The sequence below is a fragment of the Hemitrygon akajei genome, chromosome 11 (genome assembly GCF_048418815.1).
Source record: "Hemitrygon akajei chromosome 11, sHemAka1.3, whole genome shotgun sequence".
Taxonomy (NCBI): Eukaryota; Metazoa; Chordata; class Chondrichthyes; order Myliobatiformes; family Dasyatidae; genus Hemitrygon; species Hemitrygon akajei.
This window is the reverse complement of record NC_133134.1, coordinates 128,074,858-128,092,065: the sequence shown is the minus strand read 5'-3', so window position 1 is coordinate 128,092,065 and position 17,208 is coordinate 128,074,858. Positions and strand designations below refer to the sequence as shown.

At 38.8% G+C, this 17,208-nt stretch overlaps 1 protein-coding gene across 1 annotated transcript in view; it reads right to left on the bottom strand.

The window, feature by feature from the left end:
* Positions 1-10,791: 10,791 nt before the first annotated feature.
* Positions 10,792-17,208, bottom strand: part of atp9a (ATPase phospholipid transporting 9A) — a 182,950-nt gene continuing 176,533 nt past the window's right edge. Inside the window, exon 28 of the mRNA XM_073061648.1 lies at positions 10,792-17,166. Within this exon, the coding sequence (XP_072917749.1) occupies positions 17,030-17,166 (137 nt within the window). The 3' untranslated portion in view covers positions 10,792-17,029. The remainder of the gene's footprint in view (positions 17,167-17,208) is intronic.

Below are 17,208 nucleotides of genomic sequence, written 5' to 3'. Positions count from 1 at the left end.
GTTGTTTGTGACAAAGTTAAACTTCTAACAGATATTCCTTGCTCAGCTTCCGGTCTTCTGTTCTTTATTTAAATTGCAGGCTTTGCAAATAGTTACAGAGCTGCTGATGCACAGTGGGGAAAGGGGGTGACACTGGCTGCTAAGAGATGTGGCTTGTAAAGTGAAGTGACCATGAGACTTTTTGCCTGTGTTAGCCAATCACAAGACAATGGGGTTATGTTAATTGGCTTACAAACGGAAGGCAGAGCTAATGATGATGGTGCCTAATGGCAACTCTTTTGCTTGCAACTTCGGAAACAGCTCTATTTCTATCTTTAATCTCTCTCTATTTTTCCCTTTTCGGGGTTCTTTTGAAGACCCTGAACTGGAGTTACACTCTGACTTCGGTTCTTTGCGGGAATGGGACCCGCTCTCAGGGCCTCACGACTGGCCACTCTTCGATATGCCAAGGGTGCGGCCTGAAAGACTAGCGCACCTTCAGAGTGTCGGATTTTCGTGGCTCTCAAGGTGGGCGGATTCAAGGCTGGTGCTGCCGCCTGATGTGTCGTGGGAGTAAACGGAAGATCGAAAGCAGCGAGCTGGCTGCTGGTTCTGTGTGCACAGAAATCAGAGTTCTTTGGGCAGAGAGCTTGGAAAAAATGACACAACAGCCTTCTAACACCATAAATCGATGAGTTGTTTTGTTATGTCTCTGCTCTCACTGTGAAATGGGGACACCTCTTTTTTCCTTATTAGGAAGAGAGCAAGCCTGTGTTATGCTGAATTACCGGGTGAATGAGTAGTCTTTGGGGTACTGGAAGTCTGTGTCTTTATTGATGCTTTGCTGCATGCTTGAGTGCTCGGTGGGGGGTGCAGATGCTTTTTTTGCTGGTGAGGGGGTCATTGCTTTGCTGCTGCTTCTGCATGGGGGGGAGCTGGGGGGGCCTTTGGGATTCTAATACTTAACTGTCATTCATTCTTTGGGGCACTCCTCTGTTTTCGTGGATGTTTGCAAAGAAGAAGAATTTCAGGTGTATATTGCATACATTCCTCTGATATTAAACGTGGCTATTGAAACCGATTAAACCAGGCAACTACAGCTAAGTTATTTGCACCCTTGTCCCCAGAAGCTTTTCGACCATCTGTGTAAATTACTTTGACACAGCAAAGGTATCTGGAAAATATCACATGCAGAAGTTGTCATCTGGTAGCAGAACAGTATAAATGTTCCAAGCATTGGGGGTTGTTAGGAATGACAGGAACAATGACAGAAAGACAAAGAAGAACAAGTTCATTCGTTAGCCTTCGGGTTCTGTGATAAATGACTTGTTCATTTGTAACCCACTGTAGGTCAAAACAATTATAATGTATATGGAAATCCTATATAAATCAGAAATCCTCTGTGAGTGTTAAGAAATATTTGCCTAAATTTAAATGTGTATCATTGAAAATAAATGTTTAAGCTACTTCATTAAGGTAGTCCTTGAAGAATAGGTGGATACAGTGAGGATAGTGATGATACCCATAGATACCTATATCAGGGAGGGCTTATAATCTTCTTTTAAGTTTCGGGCTTTGCAGACAGGAAAGTCAATACTATTGCAGAGGGTAGTGGTCTCGGGATTACTGCCAGAGCCACATGCTAATGAGGTCAGAAATATAAAGACAGGCCAGATGGATTTGTGTCTAATGAGCTGCTGCAGGGATTTGGGTTCTTGGACTGCTGGGATTTCTTCTGGGGTAGAGGTTACCCACGCAAGAGGGGTGGGGCAAAAGTATTTTTGCAGGGAAATTTGCTCATGCTACATGGGAGAGTTGAAACTACTCTGGCAAGGGAGTGGAACTCTGAGCAGGAGTAAGTCCTGGGATGAAGCAATAGTCAGCGAGAGCAAGACTGGTAATCAATATAGCCAAGGGGCACAGGTAGGAAAGGAATATTAAGTTAAACTGTATATATTACAATGCTCGAAGTTTATAGCCATAACAGAAACACAACTCACAGAATGGCAGGACTGGCAGCTCAGTATTCCAAGATACAAATGCTGTAGGTTTGACAGAGTTACAGATAAGCAATGAGAGAGTGTATCCTTTTTGATAAGACAGTGCTCGGAGATGACATTCTTGGTGGATTGTCCAGTGAGGTCATATGGATACAACTGAGAAACAAGAAGGGGAGTGCAACTCCAGTGGGACTATATTATTGACCCACCCAGCAGGCAGGAACTTAATTAGCAGATGTGTAGAGAAATTGCTCATAGTTGTAAGAATAGTAGTGCTACGTTAGTGGGAGATTTGAATTTCCCTGCTGTTGACCAGGCCACCCAGAGTGGACAGGAAGAAATTGTGAAATGTGTCCAGGAAATTTTCCTGAGTCTCCATAAAGAGGGACCTACTTGGGAGGGAGCAACATTCGACTTCCTCTTTGGGAACAAGGTATAGGAAGTAACTGAAGTGGTACCTCAAAGCTATGCTTCACCATTTGCACCTTGACTCTAGTGACCAGAATAACATTTCTTTAAGATTGTATTGGAAAAGAATGGGACAGATCTCCAGGTTAGGGACCCAAACTGGAGAGGACTCATCTTGGGGGAATTAGACAGGATGTCACAGAGGTCAATAGGGTGAGCCTGTTTTAAAAGAAAAGAATGAATGGCAAGCGGGAGGCTTTTACGTATGTGGTAGCAAATGCTTGAGTGAAAAGTAAACCTGGCAAGTTCAGGGAACCTTAGCTGTCAAGTAATATTGAGGCTTTGGTAAATAAAAATAAATAAGTAGTCATGCGCTCAGAGGCCACTTAATTAGGTACACCTGGTTGTTAATGCAAATACCTAACCAGTCAATCATATGGGAGCAACTCAATGAACAAACACATGCTGGCATGGTCAAGTAATTCAGTTGTTGTTCAGACCAAACATCAGAAAGGGGAAGAAATGTGATCTAAGTGACTTTGACCATGGAATGATTGTTGGTGCCAGATGGGGTGGTTTCAGTATCTCAAAAACTGCTGATCTGGGATTTTCACACACAACAGTCTCTAGTGCTTACGGAGAATAATGCAAAAAACAAAACCTCCAGGGAGCAGCAGTTCCGTGGATGAAAACACCGTGTTAATGAGTAAGTACCGTAACTCAAATAACAACACATTACAACAGTGTGCAGAACAGGATCTCTGAAAGCACAACATGTTGAACCTTAAAGTCAATGGACTCCAGCAACAGAAGACCACAAACATACACTCAGTGGTCACTTTATTAAGTACAGCAGTATCTAATAAAGTGGCCACTGAGCTTACATTAGGTTTAGGAGGTTGGAATCAAACAAATCTCTTGATGACTATAAAAAGATTAAGAATATTCTTAAGAGGGCAAAGAGAGTGCATGAGAAGGAAAATCGCATGTAGTAATGTAGCTATATTAAGAGTAGAAGAATGCTAGGGAGAAAATGAGGCCCCTTAGAGATCCGCAGGGCTGCCTATGTCTTGAGCTGCAGGAGATGGGTGGAATTTTTAATGAATATTGCTCCCCACTGTTTACTGTGGAGAAAATCATGGTTACTGAAGAGACAAGTGAAACAAGTGGACATTTTAGAGGACATTCATATTATCAGGGGGGTAGGTAATGGCACTCTTAGTACATTACAGGTCCTGGCTGAGTGCATTCTCAGTTTTGGTACAAGTCCTATGTCAACAGTGTAATGGAACAGCAGAACCTAGGATAGATTGTTGAAGGCAGTATCACAGGTAGACAGAATGTGGAACAGGCATTTAACACAAGGGCTTTCCATCAAGGCAGGAGCCGAGACATTATCTTGCAGACATATCAGCCATTGGTGAAGTTGGGAGGGCTGGGTACAGTTTTGGTAATGATTTTATAGGAAAGATATGGTTAAACTGTAAATAGTGCAGGGAAGATTAGTGAGGATGTTACCAGGACTCGAGGCTCTGAGTTGTGGGGTGAGTTTGACCAGGTTATGTCTTTATTCCTTGGAACACATGTGAATGAGGAAGAATTAACACATATCTTGGCCAACCTTTCCCTGTAACTTATAGAAATGTTTAAATTTACTAGAGGCATAGATAAGGTGGATGGTAATTGTCTTTACCCCAGGGTTGGGAGACTATAATGAGGAGGCATAGATTTAGAGTGGGAGGGAAAAGATTTAAAAGGGATCCGAGGTGCAACATTTTAATGCAAAAAGTGATAAAATGTATATGGAACAAGCTACCAGAGGAAGTGGTTGAGGCAGCAACAATGGTATTATTTAAGAAGCACTTGGATAGATATATGGAAGGGTGGGCTTATAGATGGACATGGGTCAAATGCAGGAAATTGGGATGAGCTGGGTGGTCACTGTGGCCAACATAGACTCATTGGACTGAAGGATCTGTACCTGTGCTGTGTTATTCTATAGAACTGAATTAAATTTGAAAGCATGCAAATCAATAGTAACATTCTTAAGAAGTGTTTCATGCTGATGAAGAAATCTGATTGTCGATGAGAAAATGAGTACCAGGCAAAGGGTACTTAAAATAAAATCTGTTTGCAAATTTTCCACCCACATAAATAGTCAAGTGAATCTGCATGTTTGGTTCAGTGTGAATTTTCCAAGAACTATATTTGGCATTTGAAACCACAGAAAACAGAGTATAACATTGACAGCTCTGTGCAAATCCAGTACCACCAACATCCACAAAACTTATAAAATATCATCAGTCTAATTTAGAGGCAGGTGACTCACTTCCTCTCCCACATCCGGAGAGTGGGCACAATTGTCTTTTGAATTTCCCTTGCTTCCTAAGAGGAAGTACTTTCTCAGAAAACAAAACTAAATCTCAATGTTACAAAAACAAAATAGTTGAGTCAAACCTAACAATGGGGGGAAAACAAAACATTGAATAACTAACTAGGACTCTAACACGGAGAATGGCCAACAATTTCTGACCTTCCCTAGTCTTAATTATTATAGATTCAAGAAAGGGCTTAATTACTGAAATAAACAAGAAATTTTAGAGGCAATTGCCTAAATATGAAAAAAAATCAAGAAAATCTGTAAGATGCTGAAAATTGTAAATAAAAGTAGAAAATGCTGAAGAAACTCAACTAGTTAGATAGCTTTTGTGGAAACACATTTGAGAACCATTTTAGTGCTCTGGGGAAAACGCCTCTCTTAAAGGTCATTTGCAAATTACCCCAGATATTTTTTCTTTACCTGCTAAAGCAAGAGTATGATGTGAAAAATTCAAAAACCATTTGATGCTGTTAATGTCAGATTTTAAAATACAAACAGGTATAGCATTCATAATTGACAAAATGTTGAGGAAAAACTAAGAGAAAAAACAAAACAGATGTGTTTTGAAATCGCCAGTACTTACTGTGACAATGACCAACCAGGCATGTGTGCGTTCCAATTCACAGCACATTCAGCGTATACTCAATCTTTGGTTGCATGTTCAAAGGGGGAAATTAACTAAATACTACAGCAACATTCATATTAGCTTATTGTCATATACACCATGGTGCATGGAAATTCCTTCCTCAGTTGAAGCTCACAGTGTAAATAGTATACATAATAATAAATATAACAATCAACACAGTGACAGGCACAAAAGCAATTGGATGGTGTAAAGTATAGTAGTGCAAACTGAGGTCACCCAAAACAAAATACTAAATAACATTAACAAATGTGTTAGAATTAAGGGCTGATAAGTGTGCATTATAAAGAAATTGAGGGAAAAAAATGAACAAAGTATACGTTAGTGGCTGTAGCAAAATTCAAATTTAATTATAAAATAAGTAGAAATTAGTCATTGAATACAATTATTAGTGATGCACCATCAATAACTCTCGGAGACGGGAGGCAAATGATAGGCTTTTATTAGCTGCACGAAACCACCACACAACATCCTGGAGACTGAGGGGGGAGCAGTGCCTCCAACCACCTTTATACAGGGGGCTGTGGGAGGAGTCACAGGAGCAGTCAGCAGAGGGGCGTGTCCAGACAGGTATATGTAGTTCACCACAATTAGTTCTAAAATATTTTCATTTTGGTATTCTACCATGATGTAATTGGCTACCAAATATATTGAACTTTTAATGTAGTAAAATGCAGCAACATAATGAACCAAATTTAACACTGAACCATGGGTGGAGAAGTTATGACAAATAACCAAATGGCTTGTTTTAAGGAACATTTCAGAGATCAGGGAGAATTAGAGAGATATCAATGTTGAAACTGAGCATGCAGACACCAGTGGTAGAGTGATGACATTCAACAATGGTTAGAAGGACAGAATGGGGAAAATGCAGATATGGTGGAGTCTAGATTTGGGGGAGAAAACAGCAGAGGACTGTGAATGAACTTGGGGACAAAGGTGAGAATCATAAAACAGGATTCCCTATCCATAATCCAAGTGAAAGATAACTGGGAGTCAGGTTGTAACATCAGCTGGAGGATGACAGTGATACAATCAAATCTGGAAATAACTGAAGTATGGATGCAGATCTCAGCAATGTTCTGGAGTTCAGCAAATGTAGCAGATATTAATTAAAATAAGAACCAGCCTTCAGTTTTTATTGTACGGTAAATATAAATAAGTTCAGGAAACTTGCAATTAGTTGCTTTTTGTTTTTTGGCTGATTGCTAGCAGCAAATTGAAGTTAAAAGCACAGGAACTCCACAGACTGAGATTGCATATGCAAGAGCAAAACTTTAAAGCAATGGGATTGTGTGAATTGGATTGCATCAACCCAGGCAACATGGCTAAATTATTTGAACCATTGTGACTGACTTCAAACTGATAGACCAGATGCATGCTGGCACTTATGATACCAAGCTTGATCACAGGTATAGGCAATCAATAGTTTTTGTGTACTCAGAGATGGCCCTGGCAGCATTAATTTTGGGTGTTTGGAATTTCTACCCTCAGTATCTTTTGGACTATTTGTGTGAATTACTTTGTGATAGAGGTGTTTGAACATTCAGGAGTCTCTGTCACAGTCATTAACCCAGAATATTGAAGGAAACAATGACATTATGACTATTGAAATTATATTGTATCAGCTACTGTTACCTTTGATCTTAAGGGTATAAAAATGTGATGTACCTTTGGCTTTGTGAGCCTCTATCCAGAGCGTCTCCAGAATGATGTCTGCTTGCTGTGCTGAATAAGGACTTCTATATCACCAGCGTCACTGTCTCTCTGGTGACTTCGATCACAGTCACAAGACACATCCATGTTACAGAGTGGGAAATATGCACTTGTAATCATCCAGGTCTGTGGTTAAAAACTCATCATGGATCAGATATCAGATTTAAGCAGGCTGCAGAGAGGGGGATGGAATTGTTGACTAGGAAATAAAGCTTGTGACAGGAACTAAAGCAATGGCTTGTCAATATTTAGTTGGAGGAAACAATGACTCATCCAATGCAGCATGTCAGGCAAGGAATCCATTGATGCTGTGGAGGTGGGTTGAGAGAGATAGTTGTGAGGTAAAATATTAATGAGAAACGAATGCTCTCAGATAATGTCACTAACAGCAGTACATAGACGATAGGAGAACCACTTGCAGATACTTGGAATAATAGACAAAGGCCATGCTGGCACTCTCAACTTCAACTCAAACTAGAGGATTCTAATCCTGTTCCAGGGACTTGAGCAGAAAATTCATGGCTGACACTTCATTGCAATATTTTATGGTACTACTGAACTACCTTTCGGATAAAACACTAAATCAAGCCCATAACTACCCTCTTAAATGGTTGTATAAGAATTCAGTGAACTATGTTGAAAATAAACACAGGAGTTATTTCTACTGTGGCATACATCTCTTCAACATTTATTGCGTCATTATTACATTGCTCTTCATACTCCACATTATAGCAGTGATGATATTTTAAAAGTACTTAATTGGCTGCAAGGCATTTTGGGTGCCATACAAGGGACAATTAAATATCACCTTTCTTTTTCGGTGAGCTAATAGTATATTTAACTCAGGAAGTACACTGATAAATAAGAGACGCTAAAGTTTAAATGAAATCACATTTATATTTTGAAATAATTATCCTTTTACAGCATCCAGGAAAAGATCCTAAGGTAAAAACAATAAAGACTTAAAACTTAAAATATAAAATATACCTAACCACTTCAAATAAAAATAGAAAATGCTTAAAAAGTTCAGCCAGTCAGCAACATGTGAACTGATGAAGGGTCTTTGACCTGAAACATTAACTGTTTCTCTTTCCACAGATGCTGCCTGACCTGCTGAGATTTTCCAGCAATTTATGCTTTTATTTCAAATATCCAGCATCAGCTATTCTTTTTCTAATTTTCACTTCATGTTTTCTGCTTAGACAGGGCAAAATTAATGTAGCTGCTATTTTAATTAATTTGCTTCTGAAATTAATTTCAGCTTGCTTTCATGTATTAACAAGAAAATAAATATATGTTAGGTCCCCATGGCTAAGGTATGACATTGACTTCAGGCCCTCTCTTCCTGGTCAAGGTATGTCTTCAAAGTGGTGCAATTCATGAAAAGTCTGAAAGCCACCAGGAAAATTTCCCCACACTAGCTTACCATCTTGATTTCCACCCCCACCACAAGGCCATCCCTTACTGTTGCCCACTGCATTCCCTGTTTCAGCAGCCGACCTACAAGTGCAAGTGAAAGGTTTTGCCTCCAGCTTCTGCAGCTGTGATACAATGGTACTTAAGAAATGGTTGGGTGGAGGAGGGGTGCTTTTCAGAAGGTGGTGGGGGGGAGAGGAAAATGAAACTGATAGAGAGAGGAAGCAAGAAGGGAAGAGGGGACTGTGAGAGATGGGAAGAAACAGACAGTGAGAAGAGAGAGAGGGAAGGAAGAATAGAGGAGGAGGAGGAAAGACAGAAGGAGAGTCCAAGTGAAAGGAGTGGTATGGAAAAGGGAGGAGGGAGAAAGAGAAGGAAATGTGAAGAATGTGTGAGGAAGGTGAAAGTGTGGAAGAATGAGTGCAGAGAAAGGATGTACAGAATAGAGGATCAAAAGAGATAGGAGTGAGAAAAGGGAGAAAGAGCATGAAAGAAAGAATATTAAGGATAAGAAAGAAGAAATGTATAGGGGAGTTGTGATGGCCTGAAGTCAGGACTTGGTCTCATTCTATTTTTCATATTTTCTTACAGCACAGGAGGAGGCTATTCAGTTTATCAAGTCTATGCCAGCTCTGTGAAAAATCCCATCTGCTTCTTGTATATAATCTGTTTCATAAAAGTACAAGAAATATAGAAACAGAGCATAGCTTTCTTTACATTCCTTGTGCCATTGGCTTTCCCTGCAAGTGGCCATGCAGGTAAATAGGGTGGTAAGGCATATAGCATGTCATTGAATTTCAAGATTAACTTGGAGACAGTCATTATTTTGCACTTTCTCACACAAATGATACTTGCCGTTTACCACGCCATACCTGAATATTAGTTGGGTTTTGCTGCATGCAGCTTTGGACTACTCTATTTAATAAGCTGCAAATGTATTTGCTGTCATCATCAGCAAACATTACAAACTTTCGCCCTACTCTGGATGGAAGATCCTTAATGAAGCAGCTGAAGATATTCAAGTCAAGGACCTCCTGCAGTAATGTTCTAACTTAGATGATTAATCTCCACCAACACAATCATCTTCCTTTGCGAAAAATATGTGTTCAAGCATTTGTGGTCCTTTATTCTTAATCCCCAGTTACTTCAGTTTTACCAGGACATGCTATCCATATTTGGTGCCTTAGTGTTGCTCTTCTCGAGACTTTCTTTTTGATCCAGGGAGGGGTAGCCCCTCTGTTGAAGGGTATTGTTGTCTCTATTTCAGGGCAGCTCACTCACCTCTGGTCCCACCGGCACCCAGCTCTCACACCTATGGCTCCAAGTAGCAGTTTGCATGCAACAGCGGCACGCCGCTTTGACCAGCAGGCTAAACCAGGTGAAGGTGGCTGGCAGCCTCGCACACCGGTGAGATAGAGACACGCCTGTCCTAACATACAAAGTCATCTCTGGCGGACTGGGTGGATAAGGTCTACAGTGAGATCCAACGGCCAGTAAGACGGTACTGTAATGCTCCGTGGACAGTGTAAAAGGCATGACAAGGCACCAAAGACATCATGGTCGTCCACTGCGACCAAGGAAGACCTCAGTTTCTGATACTTGTTTGTACCACTGTACCTGGACATCTAAGATTGAGGACTGCCCCAGTGCAATGGCTTTTCCACTTTAAAAACTCCTCCGCACAGGCTTCCTGTCATTGTCAGACACAATGGTCAACCACCAAAGACCATGTTTGAACCAAGCCAGATCTGGAGTTGAACGGCTCTAATGAAGTGAGATTTCATTAGTGAACATGCTGACATTTTTCTTAGGGTTGACCAGAAAATGTGTTTTCGTTTTGTGGGCTATTGACCCAAATTGTGCCTTTTCATGTGATAAACCAGTTTAGTATGTAATGCACAGATTTTCAGAAGCTTTGCAGTCAATTTACATTGGTAGTTAATTTCCATGCTGGCCTGCTACTCTAACCCTGCCTGGATATTAACATGTGTTTTTGCTGAATTCACTAGCTCTTTTCACTCTGGAAATATGTTCAAAGTTAACCACTTATTCAAGCCAATCAAACATTCAGACCACAGATTGACCCTTAACACACAAATGGTGACAGAAATGTTTGGTCACATGAAACAACTGACATTACAAAAGATCAGGATAACGGATTATCATGGCAAGTAACTACATTCCTGCTGTAGGGACTAAATTATATGGAGGCAACCATTCGCGCAAAAAAACATACAGGTGAAAACAAGTTGTCATAAAACTGCTTTTTATTGTTTGTATAATACTTTATTTTTTTTTGCTCTTAAGAGCATAGTGTTCATAGCACAGAAACCAACAATAAATTGAATTAACAATATGTTCACAAGATATTCATTCCTCTTTTATGAAACACATTTTAGACAAAGGTCAGCCCTTTGAGGACTAAATAATGATTTTGTTCCTCTTATTTATCAAATGGCAAAGCCTAGGTCATAAATATTGGGCAACTAAACTCAGTTGTACCACCAACCGGAATCTAGTTCTAAAGCTAATACCAAACCAATTTTAGGCACTAGGAGAATTTATACTTCTGCGAAATATTTATTTATGTATTGCCACCCCAGCAACTACCTGATAAACCCAATTAACCCTAAACTAATCATGGGACAATTTGCAATGACTAATTAACTTACCGGATACAGCTTTGGACTGTGGGAGGAAACCGGAGGACCCGGAGAAACCCACACATTCCCCACAGGGAGGACGTACAGAGACTCCTTACAGAATGGCGTTGGAATTGAACTCTGAACTCCAGAATGTCCCAAGCTGTAAAAGTGTCACACTAACTGCTACACTACCGTGGTGCCCAATTTGCAAACTTAATTTCGAAGAACACACTAGAAATCCAGCACCAGACTAAATTACATCAGCTCTTATTGATAAAACCTCCATTGGCGAGGGAAAAAAATCCCACATAGCAACATAGTCCAATTTTAGTAATAATTTTGGACAGAGATTCCAAAAATAATTTTTTGGTACACCCTACCGGTACTCCATCTCTCCGATTCTCCACTAATTGTAAACAGTGAAATAGTGAATACTAACTATTCACATTTGTAGTGTCTTTTCCTTTTAACTTTATCACACTGACCTACTCTTCTTGCCCAACACCCCAACCACATTCCCCCATCCCCACCTACAAAATTTCAGCAATATAAAATAACGTACAAATCCAACAGTGAAATTAAGCCCAAAGCTTGATATTGATCGATACATATTAAAAACTGAGGACAGCATGCCAGGAAGTAAAAAGAACTGTTGTTCATGATTCATGCAGGTCCATTATCCTTTTCAAAGATACCTATTTTTGTTTTAATCAGCCCAATTCAATACTTGGCCAGTTGAATAACAATATAGATATAACAATATTAAATAAATACACCTGACAAAGCCATTACAAATTTATGCATTATATCTTATTGCAGGTATACTTTTCACATGATTAAAACTTGGACACGATGATGGTGATATAGTTCAAGAAGATTTTGAGAATAAATGAGATTGGGCTGGAGAGACATGCAATTCCTATTGAAGTTCTAAGGCAACTGAATGGGCCGGAGGGTAGCCGATGGGCCACCTGGAGGATAACGGATTGGCCACCTGGAAGATTAAATCACAAGTAAGTCTGCTCTCTATTCACTTAAGAGTATTTTTGCATCAGAAATTTGCTCACAAAAAATATATATAACCTGGGATAATCAATAAAGGATATTCAGTGCACATTTTCTGGGCAGAACAGTTTCTATTTTGGGGTAACTTCTAATAGTGGATTAGACCATTTTAAACATTTTAGTGCTTTAGTACATCTTTGAGTTGCCAGTATGGCAAAAATATGCTTACATTACTGTAGACTAGGCAGACATCATCAATTTTTACGAATTAATCCCTTTGACTTCCAGGCATTCCATATTTAAGAGGCGCATACTGTGCAATGCTAAGGACAATTGCTCCTACTAAAGTAAGATCCAAATATGACTCCCCAACATGCATTGCTTTTCTTTTAGGGGCCATGGAGAAAAAAAAAAGCCTTTTCATGCAACAGCAGCCCAAGAATTTTGCAGTCCAGTTCTGTGCACATATACTGCATGCAGATTAATAAATTGCAAGTAATTTCAGAGGCTTACAGATGCCATCTGTTACTTTACAGCTGCACTCATTGAAGAACAGTGCTAACTTTGCAGGTGCAAACTGAGATTGCATATACATAATCAAAGATGAAACTCATGATTTCAGATAAACAATTAATGAGTCAGCTGTGATTAAAAACATGCATATTTATCTTCGACTTAATTTGTCTTTATAAGCATACTCTTTCTAAAATGTTATAATCTTTCCCCTCTACCAGAGAATATAATCCAAAGGCAAGATTTCCTGATCTGGTATCTCATTAAAATAAACAGAACTTGGCACGAGGTGCTTTTATCACTTCATACCCCTCACTAGTTCTTTCTCCTAGGATATGCTAAATGAGCCTCAACAAATTGGTTATATCATCTATCTTATCAAAAAAAATGTACTTTTGAAGGGTTATTCCATATTAACAAATTTCATTCAAAGCTGATGACCTGCATATCTCAATCAGTAACTCCTGAAAATGTGCATTTTAAAGGACAGTCTTTGGTTGCAGGATCTAAATATCCAATATGAAATCTTTTTCATTAACTTCACTGGCTCTGGTAACATTCCTTCTTTCCTAGTTGGCAAATGGAGTTCTTCCACAACCTAAGGTGGTCTGATTTTGCATCAGTAAAACGGAGAGAGATAGAGAGGGGAAAAAAGTGCTTAGCATCTACTAAGTACATTTCAAATACTTGTGAAGCATTTTTGTCATACCCAATAGATGTTAAATTCTAGGTTTCTACTAAATTTTATCAAAATCTCATCATTCTAATTCTCAGAAGCCTTCTAGCTGGAAATGCATAGGATCTACACATCCAATTAGATCTTATTTTGCAGAGTATTTGTCACATCCAAATATTTTTATTGGATTTAGCAGGAACAATGGCATGCAAAATAGTGCAAAGCTTCAGCACGCTAACAATGAGCAGGAAAGCTGTGGCAGGATACAAGAAATTCAGGAGGACAAGTCACAATAATCAACACATTGACAGTCTACAGAAACAATGTCTACAGTTTGCTACCATACCCTCAGACCCAAGAATATTAAGGCAAGGTGACCAGAAAAATCTGATGACGTCCACACAATATAGATTTCCAGGGCAGATGGGCCTGGTTACTCCAGAGATCTTACTTTGTCATGGAACTATTCAAACTTTTCATTTCCATTGTTATATTTTTCTTACAATTTTGGCAGACATTCTAGTCCACTAAGTCCATGCCAACTCAAGAAACAAATTATCAACCCATTCCTCCACTTCTTTCACTATTACCTAACATCTCTCAGATACCCCTTCCCATAATTTTACTGCCACCCATATACAAGGTGGGCAATTTACAATGCCAACTTATATAGATGTCATTAGCATGTGGAAGGAAACTCAAGCACCCAGCGAAAATACATACAGTAACAGGGGGAACATGCAATTCCATACAGTCAACAGCTAAGGTCAAGAATGAATATAGGTTGCCAGACCTGAGCAGAAAAGCACTATCTTTTTCAGGATAGTGTCATGGAATTAGTGTTACCCCAAGACACTACCCTTCAAGGCATTTTGATGAATCGGTTACGGGTATAGGTCGTTTTCAAAATGTTTCTGAAGAGACCAATTGCAGTACATGTAGAGAATGTAGGGAGAATGGAGAGATGATATAGTCATGATCAACAAACGGATGGGATTCCATAAATGGACAGAAAACTAAACCCTGTGGTAGGGCACGCAGATGGACAGCAGACACACTTCCGGTGTGACTTAAAATGAGATGGAGCTATGAACAAAATGGAACAATAAATAGTGAACACATTAAAGCCACGACTAACAACAAATACAGGCTGAAAATATGATAAAATGACAATAATTAACAAAAACATTTCTGATATTCTTTGCATTCAATCATAAATAATGTTTTACTGTACAAAATCATGAAGCAAAGACTTCAGGCTGTTACAGGAAATGAATCAGCATGACGTTCTCTGAAATTGTTGATTTTTAAGTACACACTCAATTTATTTATCCAGTTCTTTCGCTCCTTTTAGATACTGAGGAAGCCTCAAACATTCTCCAAGCCTCTACCAAGGCTCAGTAAAAATAATTCCTAATAGTAACTCGCACAGCAGGAGAAATTATGTCCATAGTCAGGTCTCTCACTTTCAGAAGTGCTTCTTCAGAACTTATATGAAATCAGAACTCATGGTAAAGTGACTGCATTGCCGATAACCATTTTAAATTACTGGCTGGTATTAGATGCATATATATTCATATTAATTTGGCCCACAAAATCATTCTTAGTCTCTTTGCATCCTTGCTCAAAGAGAAGGCACATAATCTAAATACTGACATCCAGACTTTAAATGTGTCAAGCAAATCCTGATTTCTGAGGATTAACCACAAATTCAAATTATCCATATAAATGACCATTTGTTCAGCACCTGCCAGTGTAAGATGGTGTACAGATTGAAAACACAGTTAATAGTTTACAGCATTGAGCTGAATGCTAAGGTCCAACTGGTCTTTTCTCAACCACAAGAATACAAAGTATACACCTTAACCACCACCATTCAAATGAAATTAATGAGTTCATTCTTGATGCAGCAATATATTAAAAATACAAATCATGTGACTTATACTAGTCATACTTTGTCCAAATCCACAAAAGCTTCAGAAACAACACATTAAATACAACTATTAAAATCTTCACCAGACATATTAGATGTAAATATCATTTTAAAAGCATTGACACATAAACTACCCATATTGAACACAAAAACATTTTTTTTTTGTAAACTGTATTGCCCTCAGAGAAATCAAGTCCAAACAATGGAGCAAAGCTGGAAGTTTAAAACTGATAATCAAATGCCCAATCACAACTAGCTGACACTGTGCAGTTAATGGAAGCCATCAAATCAATCCTGCTGTTTTTTTAAGTAGAAGTGCAGTTTGATCCTGTAAGCCACTTAAAAAGATTAAAAATCAGTGACCAGATGCTACTGATTAGTTCCATCAACATGAATTTTATTATGAATATGATAATAAAGCAAAGGTGATTCCCTTGCACATACCAATGTTATTCAATTTTACTGATCAGAACTATGGCTTGAACATTCTTCACTCTGTCCCCAACAGATGGAGTGAAGATTTATCTTTAAATATCCAGCATCCACATCTATCACCTTAGTTAGTTCAAATTTTTAAAAAAATGTTAATAATGAATCCTAATTAACCTCAGCAATGGCTTTTAAAAAGCGGCTTTTGTAGCAAGAGAAATTAAAGCAGGAAAGTTGCACTTCTCCAAGCCTGTATCTTTAGTGCTATCTTTGACTAAACATTCATAAACTTTGTTAAATGATGTGAAAAGAAATTGTGGCTTAGCATTCATTTAGCACAAAGGACACTATTACAAACCCAGATCCTCATTTCACTCATCAAAGTATCAGTGAATTGAGCTGGGAGAAAAACTTCAAAAAGTTCTATCTGAACATGGGATAATAAGTGCGGGTTGTTATCCATTTTACTGCAGGATCGTTTGGCAGCTTGTGTTACCTCTAAAGTGCATGTTTAGGTTGTGATATGTTTCAAACACATTTGAATGCATAAAATAAATTTACTGTTCAAACTATCAAATTTAGATGTAGCTGAAGAACATGCCCGAGTGTAATTAGGTCACAAAGAAAACAAAGGGATAATTGAAAAAACAAATATTATAGATACTTGTATCAGTGGCTCAACAGGTTTACATGTTTGTGATCTCGTTGTCTCCCATAGATTCTTTTATGTGCCTCTGACTATTGTACAGTGTATACAGTAGATTCCCTTTTTAACTGGTGTCATTAAATCCTATAAACTCTGAAGGTTGCTTCAGATTACATACCTCTGAATTCTGCAATCAGGATAAAAACACAAAACTTGGCTAGGTGATGGGTATAACCGATTACTAAGTATGGAGAATGGAAAATGATCAGTAAGTGGAACTTTGGGTACAAACAAAATAAATGGATGGCTAAACAGAAGTAATACTTTTGAAAAGCATACTTTTCAATAGTAGCACAATAGCTGTAATCGATTGTTGATCCTTTTACCTTCAGTGGATTCTTTTCTAGCCTCTTGGTATTGAGCAGTACATTGATTCCTTTTTGACCAGTAACTCATGACTCTGAAGTAACAGGTCGTATCTCTGGTAATGTTTGCTGCCCAAAGGATTTGCACCAGTTTTGTCATTACTGTTACAGTAGCATTTTAGTTCATCAGTAGCACTTGAAACTGTCAAATAAACTTCGTAAATTGTTGGCTGTGACTCCCAACTAGAGTGGGCTCACTATCTATGTTTTAGAGTCTATGAGGTAAGTTTGGAGTAGTTTGGTGGTGAAAACCGTCTTCTCAGGTACTTCAGTATGTACAGGGGAAGGCAGCTGATCAAGGTGATCACTAAGACTTTCCACAGGAAGGACAATGTGATGATGAAGTAGACATCTGCAAAACAAAACCAAGCTGGTTATTAGTTACAAATACATC